The 17,719-nt window shown below is 46.6% G+C and overlaps 1 protein-coding gene across 1 annotated transcript in view; it reads right to left on the reverse strand.

Annotated features, from left to right (window-relative positions):
• The window catches only part of AMOT (angiomotin), an 87,275-nt gene that overhangs the window by 8,847 nt on the left and 60,709 nt on the right, over nt 1-17,719 (reverse strand). Inside the window, exons 7-9 of the mRNA XM_056859557.1 lie at nt 4,536-4,685; nt 3,189-3,379; nt 1,149-1,271 (exon numbers count right to left, since the gene is read on the reverse strand). Of these exons, the coding sequence (XP_056715535.1) occupies nt 1,149-1,271; nt 3,189-3,379; nt 4,536-4,685 (464 nt within the window). The remainder of the gene's footprint in view (nt 1-1,148; nt 1,272-3,188; nt 3,380-4,535; nt 4,686-17,719) is intronic.

A 17,719-nucleotide genomic window follows, 5' to 3' on the forward strand; every position in this document is an offset into this window, starting at 1 on the left:
TGTTTGAATTAGTCAAAAAGGGCAAGAGTCCAGTAGCACCTTAAAGACTAACAAAATATTTTCTGGTAGGGTATGAGCTTTCGTGAGCCACAGCTTACTTCTGTGGCTCACGAAAGCTCATACCCTACCAGAAAATATTTTTGTTAGTCTTTAAGGTGCTACTGGACTCTTGCCCTTTTTGACTACTGCAAACAGACTAACACGGCTACCCACTGTGAATTACCTGTTTGAATGTTCTCATAAATAAAATAAGGCATTTTTAGTTCATAGTAGTAGAAAATCTGGTGGAACACACAAGTCAGGAACACACAGAAATCAAATTGTACCCCATTAGCTGTGGAAGGCTGAAAAGGAATCTCATGCAAGATCTTGGGTCCTTTTCAAATCATGGGAAGATGGGTAGGGAGTCCTCTCCTTTGATGAAACATAACTTACACAAGTAGACAACTGTTTACATTGCCAGGCTTCTGCTCTTACTAAAAGATTGGACTGGTGTTAGCAGCAGATGGAAGAAACTGTTGAGAGGTAAAAACTATATGGAACCATGTTGGTCCACAACAGTAGCATAATACTTGCTTATTAAACCAACGAAAATATAACAAAACAGCAAGCACAGACTTCTGCGTTCCCCGGAACATTTCACCAGGCAGGATGTTAAGTGCAAAACAGGTGAAGGGGGGAAAGATGTTTCAGCGCATGTTGACAAAGCCCCAAGTTTGTAATTTTCTTAAAATTAAGACTAGGAGGTATTGATGATTAAGATCACATATTACAGAATCGGATTTCAAAATGCCTCAGAGGCTCTTGGGGTAAAGAAGAAAAAAACCTGGAGTCTCTCTCTGTGCTTGCTCTTTTGTTCTAAGAAAAGTACTGTCGATTTTTTAGGTAAAGTAACTCTCCTAACCTGTGTTTCTCCTATGACAAACTTTCATCAACTCCCTGAATTGCAACTAAAGCCCAGTGAGGGATACGAAAGGCATGCAGACGTGTGGAAGTGAGAAGCAAGAAACCCCATCAGCAGGGCAGCACAGCACATAAACCTCCACCAAGAGAGCAAATGGCTCCCAGGCCACGGTCCTGCAACTGGAGATGGCACACCTGTACTGGACAAGAAGCCAGAATAAACAGCCACTCAGCCTGCTTTTTACCTGCCTTCCATGTCAAGGCACCTCCTGTTTGCCATCAGAATCTCCTCCTCTTCCTTCTGAATGCGAGCTTCCAGGGAAGTGTCGTAACTGGCGTTGGGGGAGTGGCTGATGACAGTGGTATCCCTGAGAACAAGCAGATCAGTGATGGATGGAAAGTTAGTAGTTAGTTATCTCACCCACCCACCGGCATTGCCTTCAACACCATCGGGGAGAGTAAATGAGAAGTTTAACTATCTCCAACTCCAAGCAAGCTACACTATCGGCAGAATCACCAAATGCAGGACTATACCACCTTTGACTGCAAGGGAGAAAAAGGATGTGTCGGAAAAATCAACTATTCTGTGTATATAAAATATTCCCTGGACACATAAAAATAGCATGCAAAACAAAAGTAATCAAGCCTAGCTTTCTCTAAAACATGCTCATTTAATTTGTTCAGGGTATTTGTTAAAAAAAAGGCTTCCCCCTCCACACACACAGGTATTACAATTTTTTTATTTCAAGGTTGGTAACCCCAGATCTGGCAACCACTCAACCATAATTTTTTTTTTAAATGACAACATTAAAGTTAAGAAAATGATGCAAACGCTACACTGAAGGAGGCCAGAGCCCAAACCAAAGATCCCAACTCCCAGGATTGAGAACGCAGCATCTACATCTCCTTGCCTGTCTCTTCCAAGTTCTTTTGCCTGCAGCTCAAGCTCGTGCTATGAAAACTTTTTTAAAAACATGACTGAGCAACATTTATTTTAAAAAGTGTATCTTGCTTTACATCATAATAGTTACTGAGATGGCTTCTGATTTCTAATTCAGAACATAAACAGTCATTAATTCAAAAACAATTAGTAATAAATATGTAATAAAACAGAACTGTTAAGCCAAGCAGCAGTATTAAGTTTTTTGGGGGTGGCAAAGGGTTCCAATTCTTTGGCGTAGTTTTTACCAAACGTCTTGGCTGGCATGATTAGATTTCTTTCCATCTCCTTTTCTAGGCATATGTAATAAGCCCACAGTTCCCTAATACATGTCCATGTTCTCTGTTCAGGGTTATTGTTGAAAAAAACTTTTTTTAAATTGACTGTTTTGTTCATTAAAAAACACCAAGGGTAAGTCCTGAAGTGGCTGAAACCTACAAGAGGATGGGAGCAGTTCTACAAGGAGCCCATTTAAAAGGCTATCAAGCCAAGTTACTGGCTGCCTTGACTAAGTGAAGGAATGATCCTAACAATAGAAATGTTTTAGGAGAGCTAAGGCCCAATTTTGGATTCAAGTGTCTTTTGTCATTAGGGATAATGTGTGCCTACATCGGAGGTGCTGATGTCTCAAGCAACCCTGTCCCAAGACACAGCTAAGTCTGCTGATCTAGACAGAGCAGGGAAGGAGAAAATCTCAAGGGTCAACTTTGTCAAGCAAGAAATGCTTTCTCCTTTCATTGTTGTCCACTTTAGACCATTCCTTAACTATCACTCTTTTCTAAAAATGAAAAATAGAATCTATGCACGAGAGAACTGCCTAATCAGTATAATTTATACCAAGCATTTTTAATAGGATTGGGGGGGGGGGAGTAGTAAAGAATCTTTATTCCCACTCTTGTTTGGCTCTGCATCCTAACTCTGGACAGGATTAGAGGCAGGCAATGAAGAGGGTCAGGGATCTGGAAATCAAACCCTACAAGGAACGATTGGAACTGGGTACATTTAGCATGGAGGAGACTGACAGGAGACCACATTCCTCAAATACCTGAACAGCTGCCATATTGAAGAGGGCAAAGACTTGTTTTCTGTTGTGCTAGAATGCAAGGTTAGATCTAATTGCCCAAGTTACAGGAAAACAGACTTCAGTGGAATATTAGGAGACACTTGCCAATGTCAAGAGATGTTCGACAACAGAACCAATTACAGGGGTGGTGGTTGCAGGTTCCCCCTCTCTGGAGATCAAGCACAGCTTGGAGAGCCATATGTCTTCCTGCACTGAACAAGAGTTTGGACTAGATGGCCTAAAAGGTTCCTTTCTACCCCAGGATCCTAACTCTGTTGTTACCTCTGCGCAGCGACAGTAGCTGCTGCATCCAATGCAAACTGACGCATCACACTTTCTTCCAGATACTTCTGCTCCCACTTGGTCATGTCGGCTTCCAGAGCAAGAATCCTCTCCTCCTTTTCCCGCAGGAGCTCCATCAGTGAGGTAGCATTGAACTCAGAGATGCTGGCAGGCTGAGACATACCTTGTCGCTAATGGGAGAAGGCAAGAGACAAGCTGGGTACGTTTAGCCTGAAGAGAAGACTGAGAGGGGATATGATAACCATGTTCAAGTATTTGAGGGGCTGTCATATAGAGGATGGTGCTGAGTTGTTTTCTGTTGCCCAAGAAGGTCGGACCAAAACCAATGGGTTGAAATTAAATCAAAAGAGTTTCCGTCTAGACCAGGGGTGTCAAACATAAGGCCCGAGGGCCAGATCCGGCCCTTTGAGAGCTCTTATCTGGCCCACGAGCCAGCCAAGGCAGCCAACCCCCGCACTCTCCATCTTGGCTGGCCAGACATGGCCCGGCCCAACCAAGTGACATTTATGTCATATCCGGCCCTCATAACAGTGGAGTTTGACACCCCTGGTCTAGACATTAGGAAGAATTTTCTAACAGTTAGAGCGGTTCCTCAGTGGAACAGGCTTCCTCAGGAGGTGGTAAGCTCTCCTTCCATGGAGGTTTTTAAGAAGAAGTTAGATGGCCTTCTGTCAGCAATGCTGATTCTGTGACCTTAGGCAGATGATGAGAGGGAGGGCATCTTGGCCATCTTCTGGTCACTAGGGGTGTGTGGGGGGGAGGTAGTTGTGAATTTCCTGCATTGTGCAGGGGGTTGGACTTGATGACCCTGGTGGTCCCTTCCAACTCTATGATTCTATGAAGCCAGTTAGCCAACTGACTGGCCACCTATTGGCAAGACACAATACCCACAGAGACACACAGATCGTAACTTGTTGGTTCAATGCTTCTTTAAAGGTGAAGATTCATACAAGCAAAAGCTGGCATTTTCAAAGGACACTGCAGTTGGATGTATGGCTCTAACACACCCCAGAATGGCTTCAGCCTTCTATCCGAAAAGTCCTCTGTGCATCTCATCATGGACTGAAAACTCTTCTGGCTGTGGAATGGACCAATCAGATGACTGCTTAGCTAAGAGGCTAGCAGTAATGCACACTGAAATCGCTTTATAACAAAGGCATTTTTGAAACAGCAAAAATAGAAAAAATAGGGGGAAAATACTCAAAAAGCCCAGAAACTCTTACCCAAATACAAAACCACCTTCACCTGGTTTTCATCTTTGCTATAAAAGGAAGTTGTTCACTAGATTTTGCAGTTTTAAAGAAGAAACAGCTGAGTTCCCTGTACCTGCTGCATCCGGAGGGATTCCAGCTCCCTCTCCAGCCTAGTTCTGAGCCGGTGCTCCAACTGTTCTCGTTTTTCGCAGGCGGCCTGCAGCTGAGCCAGTGCCTGCTGCATCTTCTCCACCTTGTCCACATAAACATGCTTCTTCTTTACCTGCATCAAAAGAAGACAGCAGTAAAAACAGATGGCTCTCTCAAGACACTAATAGAGTTACAAATCAACTACCCGCAGATGCCTTGGTTGACATACCACCAACTAATTTCAAGATTCAAAGAGGACTGCTGGACTCGGGGAGTTCCAAAAGATTTTGAACAGTTGATAAGCAAGCCAACAGACCATCTTTTAGGAAAAATTTATAAACTATTGTTGAAGTATGATACGGAAGATGAACAAATAAAATCATGTCAAATTAAATGGATGGAAAACCTTAACGAGATCATAACAACGGATGAATGGGAACAGTTATTTCGTGGAAATCTCAAATTCACCCTCTGTCAAGGGATCCAAGAAAACTGGCTGAAAATGTTGCACAGATGGTGCATTATGCCGAGTGACATCCAGAACATGAACAGCTCGACATCTGGTTTGTGTTGGAAGTGTGGTAAAGTTAGAGGTACTTTCTACCATTGTTGGTGGACGTGCACAATAGTCCAAAGATTTTGGAAGACAATTCACAAGAATATAGAAATCATAATTGGTCAACCTATCTCATATGACCCCAAACTTTTCCTCTTGAGTAAAATACCAGATGAATGCAGCAAAGACCCACAGATTATATTAAAATATTTAATAACAGCGGCTAGAATAGTGTTAGCATCACAGTGGAAAACAGATAAAATATCAAAAACTGAAATTTGGATTGATAAAGCGTATGAATTTATAACAATGGCTCACTTAACAGAACTATTGCAAACAAATACTCAAAGATCAAATAAAGATAAATAGCACCCCTTCTATGAATATATTAAAACCAAAAAACAACAATAAAATCTTATAAAAGTTATGAAAGTTAAATTGACGATTAAATGTACTATGTCAACAAATAATGTCAATTTGTATTTTATAAGGGGGTAGAAAGATGTATTTTTTTATGCTACTTTCCCCCTCACTTTCTTTTTTCCTGTATCCCTACTTAATATTATAAATCAATAAAAATATTTAATAAAAAAAAGGAAGACAGCAGGTGGCACATTTATCCCAGAATTTTTACATGCAACAGCAGCCAGTGGCTCTGGTATTCTGTAACCAGCAGTGGCCACACAAACCTTTCTGTTCACTCCTAACTGGAGCATGATGGCAACAGCCTTCTCCTATTGCCCAGCATCTGTCAAAGATAGCCTGCCTCTGAATATGGATGTAAGGCTTGCCAGCCCTCCTGTGCAATCTCCATAAAATCACTCGCTCAGACGTCCATGCAGAAGCAGGTAAGTTTATTGGAAATCATCAGGTAGAACTCAGTCCTTACATGTCAGGGTCAAAGCTGCAAGTGCCCGCTCTTTCCAAAGGGTGAGACTATAAACAATTCTACATTGCAGATGTCGGTTACATGTTTTGAGAAAGCCGTGATAAGAAAGCTAGCCTACCCTACTGCACAGACATCAAAGTACTCAGAAGCTCGTTAGTGCATCTCAGCAGAAGCCAAGGTCGGGGGAAGGAGGGGGAACGAGGAGAGGAGTACATTCCAGAGGAGGCCTACCCAGGGATTTCAACAGTTGAAGCCTGAACCAAAGTTCAGCAAGGTCTGCCCCGCCGCTTGTACGGGCGAGACAGAAACGAACAGAAATATAACAGAGCAAACAGAGCAGTTCCTCACATTCTGCCCCCCTTAAGGCCCCCCTACCCCCACTCCTCCGGACGTGGTTTGTCGGGATAGGCAGTATGGAACTCTTGCACCAGGCGGGGGGCCGCCACATGGGGAGCTGCCACCCATTCATCCTGGGCGGGGCTTAGATGTTTCCAGCGAACCAAATAAAACAACTTCCCTTTTTTCAGTTTAGAATCCAAAACCTTAGACACTTCGAGATGCATTTCTCCCCCCACCACCGTAGGAACTTCAGGCTGGGTTTGAGGATGAAATTGGGGGGCTGCAACGTACGGTTTGAGTAAACTGATATGAAAGACTGGATGTACCCCTCGTAACGACTTGGGGAGGGCTAACTCAACCGTGACGTCATTGATCACTCGGGTGATCGGATAAGGACCTACATACTTGTCACTGAGTTTTTTACAAGGACGAAGCGATCGTAGATTCTTGGTGGAGAGGTACACCTGATCACCCACCTTGAGTTCCCACCCAGGAGACCGATGTTTATCGGCTTGGTCCTTGTACTTGCGTTTCGCCCTCTCCAGATTCTTTTGCAACCAGGGCCAGGTTGTTTGCACCACTTGCACCCAGTCCTGAACCCCTTGCACCCCTTCCAACTCGGGCGTAATGGTAGTGGAACCAAAGGGACCAAACTCCTTCCCATACACCACTTGAAAGGGACTGAAACCTGTGGAGGAATGAGGGGCGTTGTTATAGGCATATTCAGCAAAAGGCAACAGGTCCACCCAATTGTCCTGGTGGTAATTTACATAACACCGTAAGTAACATTCCACAACAGCATTTACACGCTCAGTCTGCCCATCAGTTTGAGGATGGTAGGCTAAAGACAAACCTTGTTCTTTTACCCCCATCACTTTCAGAAAAGCCTTCCAAAATTTGGCTACAAACTGGGGCCCCTGTCAGAGAGGACCTTCCGGGGAACCGAATGCAGTTTCACCACATGATTAACAAACAACCGTGCTAATTTTTGAGCTGAGGGCAATCCAGCACACGGAACAAAATGAACCTGTTTGGAAAATAAGTCAGTTATCACCCACAAAACAGTTTTACCCTGAATTGGTGGTAGATCGGTGATAAAGTCCATAGCTATTACTTCCCAAGGCATGGTCGGGGTTTCTAAGGGTTTAAGAAGACCCGGGGGCTTCCCCATGCGTTTCTTTGTGGTGGCGCAGGTGGGGCAGCTGCGCACAAACAGTTCAACATTGGCTCTCATGCCTGGCCACCAAAATTGACGCCGCAGTAAATGCAATGACTTGACAAACCCAAAATGTCCTGCCAGTTTGGCCCCATGCACCATTTCCAACACCTCTTTTCTCAAAGTCTCAGGCACGTAAAGTCTATTCCCCTGAAGCCAAAGATCTCCCTGTCGAGTAAGGTTCGCAGGCAGGATCTGCCCCCTCTCCTCCAACTGCGAGGCTTCCTTCAGCCGCAGCTGGAAAATCTCCGGGACTCCTTGCAGAGGAGCGGAGACCTCAACTCGAGCCTGGGAACGGGTGGTAACAGACAATCCCGACACTTCTCCCAACTGCTCAGGGGTAAATAAGGACTCGAGCGGCCGATCAAAGTCATTTCGATATTGGGGAAGGCGAGACAAGGCATCCGCCAAAGAATTGTCCTTGCCTGGTACATGTTTCAGGACAAAACGGAACTTAGCAAAAAACTGCGCCCAACGAATTTGCTTGGCCGTCAATTTTCTAGTCCCCTTTAAGGCCTCCAGATTCTTGTGATCGCTCCAGACCTCAAACGGAATCTCCGCCCCTTCTAGGAAATGTCTCCAAATAGTAAGAGCATGCTTTACAGCTGCTGCCTCCTTCTCCCATATGGCCCAGTTTATTTCAGATTGGGAGAATTTCTTTGAGAAATAAGCACACGGCCTTAACTGGCCGTTCTCGTCCCGCTACAGTAGCGCCCCCCCCCCCATGGCCACGTCAGAAGCATCCACTTGGACTACAAAAGGTTTTTTACAATCTGGATGTATGAGGACAGGTTCAGACGTAAATAACCGCTTGAGCGTGTCAAACGCCTGCTGGCAATCAGAAGTCCACTGTAATTTGGCCGAAGGCAACGTAGCAGCCACCCCTTTCCCCTTCGTGCGCAAGAGCGAAATAAGAGGGAGTGCCACTTGAGCAAAGTTTGGGATGAAGTTTCGGTAGAAGTTTGCAAAACCCAAAAACTGTTGTAATTGTCTACGCGTAGTGGGGGGGTCCCACTCGACCACTGCCCGAACCTTGTTGGGATCCATTTCCAAGCCCTGGTGGGAAATGACATACCCTAGAAAGGTGAGGGAAGGTTGGTGAAAGTCACACTTGGAAACTTTAGCAAACAGCTTATGGTCACGCAACCGTTGCAGCACTTCCTGCACCAACAGTACATGCTCTTCCATGGTTTTTGTATAAATGAGAATGTCATCCAAATAAACCACCACTCTGCGAAATAAATCATGTAGCACTTCATTAATCATCTGCATGAACACACTCGGAGCCCCTGTAAGTCCGAAGGGCATCACTAAGTATTCAAACATCCCAAAACAACAAGAAAAAGCAGTTTTCGGTTTGTCCCCTTCTCGTATCCGGATGCGGTGGTAGGCTTCCACCAGATCCAGTTTGGTGAAAATCCGGCCCTCCTTCAATTGTGCAAGTAGGTCTGGAATGAGAGGGATGGGGTATGCATTAGACTGAGTGACTGCATTCAGTCTACGAAAGTCTATACACAGTCTTAAATCCCCTGTTTTCTTCTTGACAAAGAAGGCGGGAGCTGAATATGGTGCCTTGGAGGGACGAATAAAACCCCGTGCTAAATTAGTGTCCAAATAGTCCCGCAACACCGCCTTTTCGTTAGGGCTCATGGGGTAAATTTTCCCTTTAGACAGCTTGCCATCCCCCACCACTTCGATTGCGCAATCGGTATCCCGGTGAGGAGGTAATTCGTCACATTCCCGCACATCAAACACATCGGAATACTGAGCATACTCGCTAGGGAGCTGGGACTTGACAGTCTCGGGAGGTGGGGGTTCCATGAGGGTAGCCGCCCGGCACTCAAGTACCGTTTCCTTATCATGGCGCTCACACAAGGTGCGGGGAAAAGTAAGGGTTCGTTCAATCCAGTCTATGGAAGGGTTATGCCCTAACAACCAGTTCATTCCCAGCACGACGGAGGTTTTGATGGGAGCGATGGTAAAATGAAGTCGCTCCCAATGTTCCCTCATGCCCATTAACAACTGGGCCGTGCGGTGAGTAACCGGGCCCCTTTTGAAATCACTACCGTCCATTTGAGAAAAACGGACGGGTTCGGGTAATCGCACTCTTTTCACCCGCAACAGTTGGGCGACTTCCTCACTAATCAAGGTGCGAGGACAGCCCAAATCAACCAGGGCCGTTACTTCCACCACAGGTTCCCCTTTGGGCCGTGTGAGGGTAACTTTTAAATAAACATTGTCTTCTTGATCGCTTACCAAAATCGGAGCTCCCTGCACAAGGTCCGGAACGGTCTGCCGAGGAGCCCCTTTTACAGCAGACCGGCGGCGTTTTTTGCCGCCTGATCCCATGTCTCCTCATCGCTGGAAGAAGTGAATTCGGGATTTGTAATCCGTGACTCCGATGAGTTCAAGGTTTCATTTGTAATCCATGGTCCCGATGGACCAGCAGCTTTCGATGCTCCAGGGTCAGATTGCGCTTGTAGAGCCGAAGGTGCACTCCGTCTTCCAGGTGCGCCGCTGCGGTGGCGCGGTTGTCCCTCCGCGGGGGCCTTTTCCGGCGCAGCCGCTGCCGGTCAGGGCAGTCCCGGGCGTCCGGGCCTGGAAGGGCACTGAGAAGCAAAGTGCCCCTTACCTCCGCAAACGAGACAGGCTCCGCTCTCAAAGCGTTTGCTGCGTTCCGCTAATGACGGTCCTCCCCCCGAGGGGAGATGGGAGTCCTTCGGACCACCTGGCCTGTCTCTACGGACTTTGGTCTCTCGACCCGTATGCTGCCTGGACAAAAGTAGTAGTTGCTTTCGATTTTCAATGTCGGCTGCATGTCGAACCCAACCTTCCACATCAGGAGGGTTACCTTGCATGAAAGTCCAGTGCTTCAAGTCCGGGTTCAGACCCTCACGGAAATACTGCACCTTAGTAGCCTCACTGCAGTCCAAAATCTTACTTGAAAGTGACTGAAATTCGCTTGCATATTGCGCCACCGACTTAGTCACTTGGCGCAATTGTAGCAAGGCAGTTTTAGCCCTCTCACCCAGGTGCGGGTCCTTGAACCGATGCCGGAGGGCTATCATGAAGGTATCGAGACTTCGCAGAACAGGGGAGCGGAGTTCGTACTGCAGTACCATCCAGGCGGCGGCCTCACCCTGAAGTAGGGATGCAACGTACTGGACCCTCGACTCATCCGAGGAGAAGGTCCGAGCTTGTTCCCTCATAAAAATATCCACTTGAACCATAAAAAAATTTAACTGGTCACTCGACCCATCAAAGGTGACTTTTAAGTCCCGGCGTGCCGGTGGGGCGGGACGGAGCGGCGGAGTGGGAGCCACAGGCTGTCCCCCGTCCGCCGGTGCTGCAGGAGGCTGCGGCGGGTTCACCCGTAAATCGTCCAAGGTTTGGGCCAAGTCCAGCATCACGGTGTTCATAGCCTCCATCCGCTCCAGCAAGTCTTGCCACTCTACCTGCCACTGTTGGCGTTCCTCTTCCATCTGGTGTAGTAGAAGCGCTTCTTTCCGGGCCGGATCGTCCTCGAACCCGACGCCGGGAACCATAGTTCTCCGAGCCCGCGTTTCGTCCCTCGAGAGCGACCAATCTCGAGGGGACTCCAACCAGGTACTCAACCTGGTACTCTGGTTTAGTACCCAGACCTGATCCAGAGTCGGCTCCACTGGGCGTCTTCCCAGTCGACTTCCCTTCCGAAGGGATAGGATCGGGCTTCGTGGGTACAGTGCTGTCTTCCTCCTTCTTGTCATCCCCGTCGCCTGCCATAGCTGTCCAAGCGTGGTACAGGAGCAGGAAACTGGGGCAATGACTTGCAGCTTAATGTAAGGCTTGCCAGCCCCCCTGTGCAATCTCCATAAAATCACTCGCTCAGACGTCCATGCAGAAGCAGGTAAGTTTATTGGAAATCATCAGGTAGAACTCAGTCCTTACATGTCAGGGTCAAAGCTGCAAGTGCCCGCTCTTTCCAAAGGGTGAGACTATAAACAATTCTACATTGCAGATGTCGGTTACATGTTTTGAGAAAGCCGTGATAAGAAAGCTAGCCTACCCTACTGCACAGACATCAAAGTACTCAGAAGCTCGTTAGTGCATCTCAGCAGAAGCCAAGGTCGGGGGAAGGAGGGGGAACGAGGAGAGGAGTACATTCCAGAGGAGGCCTACCCAGGGATTTCAACAGTTGAAGCCTGAACCAAAGTTCAGCAAGGTCTGCCCCGCCGCTTGTACGGGCGAGACAGAAACGAACAGAAATTTAACAAACAGAGCAGTTCCTCACAATGGAGGTGCTATTTAACTAATGTGTCCTGACCTGGATGGGCCAGGCTGGCCTGATCTCATCAGGTCTCAGAAGCTAAGCAGGGTCCGCCCTGGTTAGTACGTGGATGGGACACCAAGAGGGAAGTCCAGGGTCACTATACCGAGGCAGGCAATGGCAAATCACCTCTGAATGTCTCATGCCTTGACAGCTCCATGAGGGGTCACCATAAGTTGTCTGCGACTTAATGGCACTTTGAGCATATTTAGCTAGCACACTAAGAGCTGTGGATTGATCCTGTCTTCTATAAACTCTTCTAACCCACGGGTTGTTTTTTTTGGGGGGGGGGGAACCCGCTAAGCTATTTGGCTGCCACTGCATCCTACAACTCCAGTGGGACTGAGTTGGTCACATTATTCACTGCAAAATCAGTCAGTCTTCACAAGTTAGCCAACTGGGGTAGTGAAGTGGATAAAGCAGAGGCTCAAATGCCCCCTCAAAAAACAAATTGTCACAGGAGCCCCAAATGCCCTCCCTTGGAAATCCTGTTCCAGAGGGTGAGGGCCCCCCCAGGAACAGGATTTGGGGGGCATTTCAGGCTGCTGTGGGAGGGGGGAGCTGAGAAAGTTGCCCTCTGCTGGCAGAAATCCTTGTGCCCATGAAAACACTGACCAAACCCAAACCCACAAATACACTCTTCATACAATCAACATGACAAGATTGTTACAAAGATAAAAGTAGGATATTTTCGACAGATTGTTTTTCAGCGTGCCTTTGAAGAAGAGCAGGATTGCAAGAGACTGACAGGGTCCAGTCAGCCAAATGGTCCCCACAGAACTATACTGTAACCATATCGTTGCATACATATGGTGGCATACATACCCTCTTAATTATACCCTCTTAATTTTTCTATTGTCTCTTGGTACAACTCAAGCAAACTGCTAGCAAACTAAGAGTCTGCAGTGCTCTTGTTGCCATAGCTTAGTTAACATTAAAATACTGCAGCCAAATACAGCTGAATTTCATTATCACCAAGAATGTTTCCCCCCCCCCCTAGAAATGGAACTGGAAACAGCATTTCCTGAATGTGGCAAAAGGCTGTGGGGCAAAGAGGGAAAGAGAAGCAATACTGAGGAAGCATCACTCATTGGGAACCACCAGAGGAGGGCCTACTATCTAGCCCAGGGGTCCCCAACCTTTTACGGCCTGCGGGCACCTTTGGGATTCCGACACAGGGTGGTGGGTGCAGCCACAAAATGACCACCATGGAAGCAGACTGCCGGATACACACAAACAAAGCCCAAATGCAGGGGAGAAGAGGAACAATTAAAAAAAATACACTGGGAAAGAGAGGGAATAAAACCGACACTGTGGTGGTAGCTGCTGTTGAAACAATGCTAGTTCAATCTGGACAGCCAACCAGAGCTCCAACGGCCAATCAGAAGCCCTGCTGGGCAGGAGCCTTACCTAGTCATGCCTACATTCTAAAAACGCTGGGCATGCACCAGGAAAGGTGTCGGGGGCACCCTGGAGCCCATGGGCACTGAACTGTGGACCCTCTATCTATCCCATAATGTTTTCTTTAAAGCCCCCAACTTGGATAAAATTGGAAAGATGCACAGATGTCCATAGCAGCCACTGCAGCCAGTCCTTTCGATTCTCATCCATTGCATTCTGCATGCCCTGTGCTGTGTGTGTGTGGAAAGGGAGAGCTGGTGGCAGCCGGGGGGGGGGGGGGGGCAGCACAAGTGGAGGAAACTTTGCTTTGCAGAGCAGTAGAAGAGAGGATCTGGCTCCATTTGGTTGACTGCAATTAGCAGCTCTGGCAAAGGGTAACTAATTCCACTGATGCCTCAGGAGCGGAACCATGCCATTGTTGCCACCCAGACATGCAATGTATGTGAACCAGAACTCAAGATCCACACAGTATTTTTTGAGCCACTGCAACTAAAGCATCTCTAGCCCTTATAGCTGCAGAGCTGTAAGGAGAAATGTGCAGCTAGTATGTCTATCATTACAATTCCCCACTACAGAGAGGGCCAGTCTTTTTTCCAAAAAAATGAAGAAAGCTGAGTGCTAATACATTGTTACAATAGATTGCTATAATGCTTAATGCTATATACACAAGTCTATACTTATAAATTATGGTCTTGGATCTGTACTTATTTAAATGTTCTGGTAACATTTTAATGGTTTTTGCCTGTTTTGGATAGTATTTTAAGGAAATGTTGGGAATAAAAATTTCAAAGTTGAAAAAATTGTGTCTGTAAGCCTGCAATCCTCCTCCTGGGTTTTGGATAATTTTGATCTAACAAGATTCCTGATAGCCTCTGAGCAGGTTCCAACAAGGCATCATTGTACCTTTGGCAAAAACTCAGGCAAAACCCACTTGGGTCATGCTTTCCTCTTACGAGTGAGCTCCTCTACATTTGTTTGTTTAAAATAAGTTATAACCTCAAAAACCACCTCTGGAAAATTACTCACAAACCATAATGGAGAGTTACAGACAGTAGTTTTAAAAAACTACAATTTCTGTGCTGCTAGAGATTTATGGCCCCTTAAAAGTGACCCGCCCTCCTATTGCATCAGCTTATGAAAGCGTCCTTGGAAAGCCACTTAAAGACATACATAAGGAGCAGCATTTATGTCGGAACTGAAACAAACAACATATAGATTACTGCAGCAATCCCCAGCCACAGCGCCCATCAATGTGCTTCTTGTGCCTTGGGGATAAAATCTGAAGGGTCTTGACAGGAATCCTGGGGAAAAAACATCAGGGAGCTTCAGGTTACTCCCAAACATCTGACTGGCAAAGCAGAAAACTCACCCTGGGCAGGAGCATCGCAGCCGTGCATCCTTGGCCACAGACAGACTTTCCTAAGGGCCAACATACATGGCACTTGTTCTTGAGATGACTGGATTTCCCAAAGTCAACTGGTTTCCCCTGCCGTCACACATCTGCTGCAGGAATGTCATTTTAAAGATCAGACAGTGTTTTTCTGGCTTGAAGTGCTGCTTGGGGAGGAGGCGGGGCTGCTGCCTCCTCTCACCAGGCCATTTTTTTTGGGGGGGGGGGGGGAGGAGCAGCACCACCAACAAGCATTCCTTTAAAATGACATTCCTGCCACTGATGTTTGATGGCAGGGAAAACTAGTTGGGTTTGGGAAAGCCAGTCATCTCAAGAACAAGTGCCATGTGTGTTGGCCCTTAGGAAAGTCTGTCTGTGGCCAAGGATGCACAGCTGCGATGCTCCTGCCCCAAATGAACAAATGAAACTGTTGTGCATTTCGACTTGGAAACCTCCTCTTGTGGCCACAGAAGGAGCAAACCTTCTCCTTTCTTTGGAAACTGGAAGCAAACAGCACCTTTTCCCCCAAAGAAAGACTGATCCTGGCTTTCCTCTGCCTCCTTGATGCAGGAGGTGCTTCAGATGAAGCAGCTGCCTTTATCGTGGGGTGATGCTTGGCTTGGAACCTCCCTGCCCCCAGGGCAGCCTTTTACAGTGGTGCCCACTACCTGCTCTCAAAATTTCAAATATGCCCACAGCCTCAATAAGGTTGGGGACTCTTAGCATACAGCAAGTGATGCTTGTCATTTGTGAAGGAGCTGTCTATTGTCTATGCTTGGCAGCCATGCCATGGAGCCACTGCTAAGAATATGAAGATGTTTTGTCTCCTCCGTGGTCCTGAAGCACTCAAATCCATCTATCAAAAATGCATCCTCTTGGCACAACTATTTTTCTATGGCCTTCTAGTTTGGCCATTTTGGCGCAAAACATGGCAATGAATGAGGCCCACAGCTGAGCCCCCACTCAACAAAGAGGTGCTGGCAGCAGAGTTAGGAAGGAAAGCCAAAGGTTCAAAACTTACTTACCTCAATTCTGCTTTCTAACCCTAAACAGTATTAAAATGGAGTTTTGCTTTTAAGGAGTCTGGAAAAGATTAAGCAAGCAGTGGAGAGCCAAGAGAGAAAGAAAAAGCCACACTACGGGATACAAACACAATCACGCACACACAGGCCACAAACGGCGGCCTATGCCAAAAAGCAGCTTAGCTAATCCCACCCCCTTTTGCAGTGCTAAATCAGAAATTCTTTAGTTATAGGCTCAGAAATCCAGACCAAGCACACAAAATCATCCATAATATCTTGAAAACTGACCGCCACTCAATCATGGGCCTGATATTTAATTTCTCTTTTTTAGAATGACCATTTTGGGAACTAAACCGTTTTCACATGCTGCTACTCTGGAAAATTACAGTGAAGGAACCAGATAGGCCTTATGAGGCTTTAAAATGCAGTGACTACTGAAGGAAAACTGGACAGGAAGAGCTGGCTTGAGGTTCACCCTTATATCGCCCTTTAAAAATCCAGCTCTGGAGAGTTAAATGGTACTCATTCACAAAGAAACTTCCACTTCTAACTACAAGAGGAAGGAAAGGGAGTATGCAGAGCTTCAAGTTCAAGTGCAGAAAGGCTAAAAATACTACAGACATCCACAGGGAAGAAACTGTTGTATATCTCACCTACTTGGGATGAGAGGAGGGATATTTCTCTTCAAAATGTTTTGCTTTTTAAAAGGAATGGCCAGCAGAACACCATTTGCTACCAATGCAAAATGATCAGTTCACAATTGGTCTCCAGTTGCCACATGTGTGAATGCAATATCAATGATTAAAGACAGGAGCTCATTTCTACAAATAGCCCTGGGAAGTCTCACATACGGTTGGGAACTGTGGTTTCTACAGCCACACACACAAAGGGACTGATGGAGCAGCACAGCGGGAAGGGAAGAAGGAAGTCTTTCCCTCTTTTTCTTTGTAAGCAGTATGAGGAGAAACTGGCACTGCCAGGTCATAGTGAAAGCACTTGGCACTGCGGGAGGCGGGAACGGCTGAGGGCCAGACTAGACCTTCCCCCAAACAATCAGGCAAACAATCTGCCTTCCAACAGATGTGAGGAAGAGCACACAGGTGAATGTGAGGGCAAAAACAGCTAGAAGATGGACAGATATGCAGAGGAATAATACAAAATAGATTTCTATTGGTTTATTTAGAGGTGTCTGTAGACTGCACACCAATACTTCCTGATAGTGTGGCTTAACCACCCAGTTTACTATAACATTGTAGTAGCTTGAAGTTAATCTACAACCAGCTACCAAAGACGACTTTGTCATCCCTAAGCGGCGCTTCTTGCATTTATAATGTTGTGTAGTGGTTAGAGTGCTGGACTAGACCCAGGGAGCCCCAGGTTCAAATCCCCACTCTGCATTGGAAGCTTGTGGGTGACCTTGGGCCAGCCACACACTCTCAGCCTAACCTACCTCACAGGGTGGTTGTGAGGATAACATGGAGGAGAGGGGAATTATGTAATCTGCTTTGGGTCCTCATGGGGGAGAAGAGTGGGGTATAGGGTTGTGCATATCGATATACCCGAACCGACTATAAACCCAAAATTAGCTGTTTCAGCAATATCTGGGTTTTGGTTTCACCGAATACCAAAACCTGGGAATCTGCCTGAAGCCAAATAGACAATTCTCAAAAAAGCCAAATAAATATTCAGTTTTGGGTTCCGCTGTTCACCTTTGCTCGGATGCACGGCTCTGTGCTCTCTCCCATTTTTCTATCTTTTTTTAAATGGTTTTGTTAGGGCCCCATAGTTGGGACACTTTAAAGATGAGGCTCACTCAGTCCTGTCCAGATATACCCTCCAACTAAAAAACACCCACTTCTACAGCTGCTTATTGGGCTTCTGAAGTTATTGGGACTCCTCACCAGCATGGCTGAGCAATCTCCTTCACAAGAGCGGCTTTGGTCATGACTTCAGCTGGCTCCAATATCACAACCCCCTCCATGAAAACCTGCTGTCAAACTGAAGGTTGCCCCCAGTAGAGACTTCGTTTCCCGCACTGTGACCATCTC

This window comes from Euleptes europaea, chromosome 13 (genome assembly GCF_029931775.1).
Source record: "Euleptes europaea isolate rEulEur1 chromosome 13, rEulEur1.hap1, whole genome shotgun sequence".
Lineage (NCBI taxonomy): Eukaryota > Metazoa > Chordata > Lepidosauria > Squamata > Sphaerodactylidae > Euleptes > Euleptes europaea.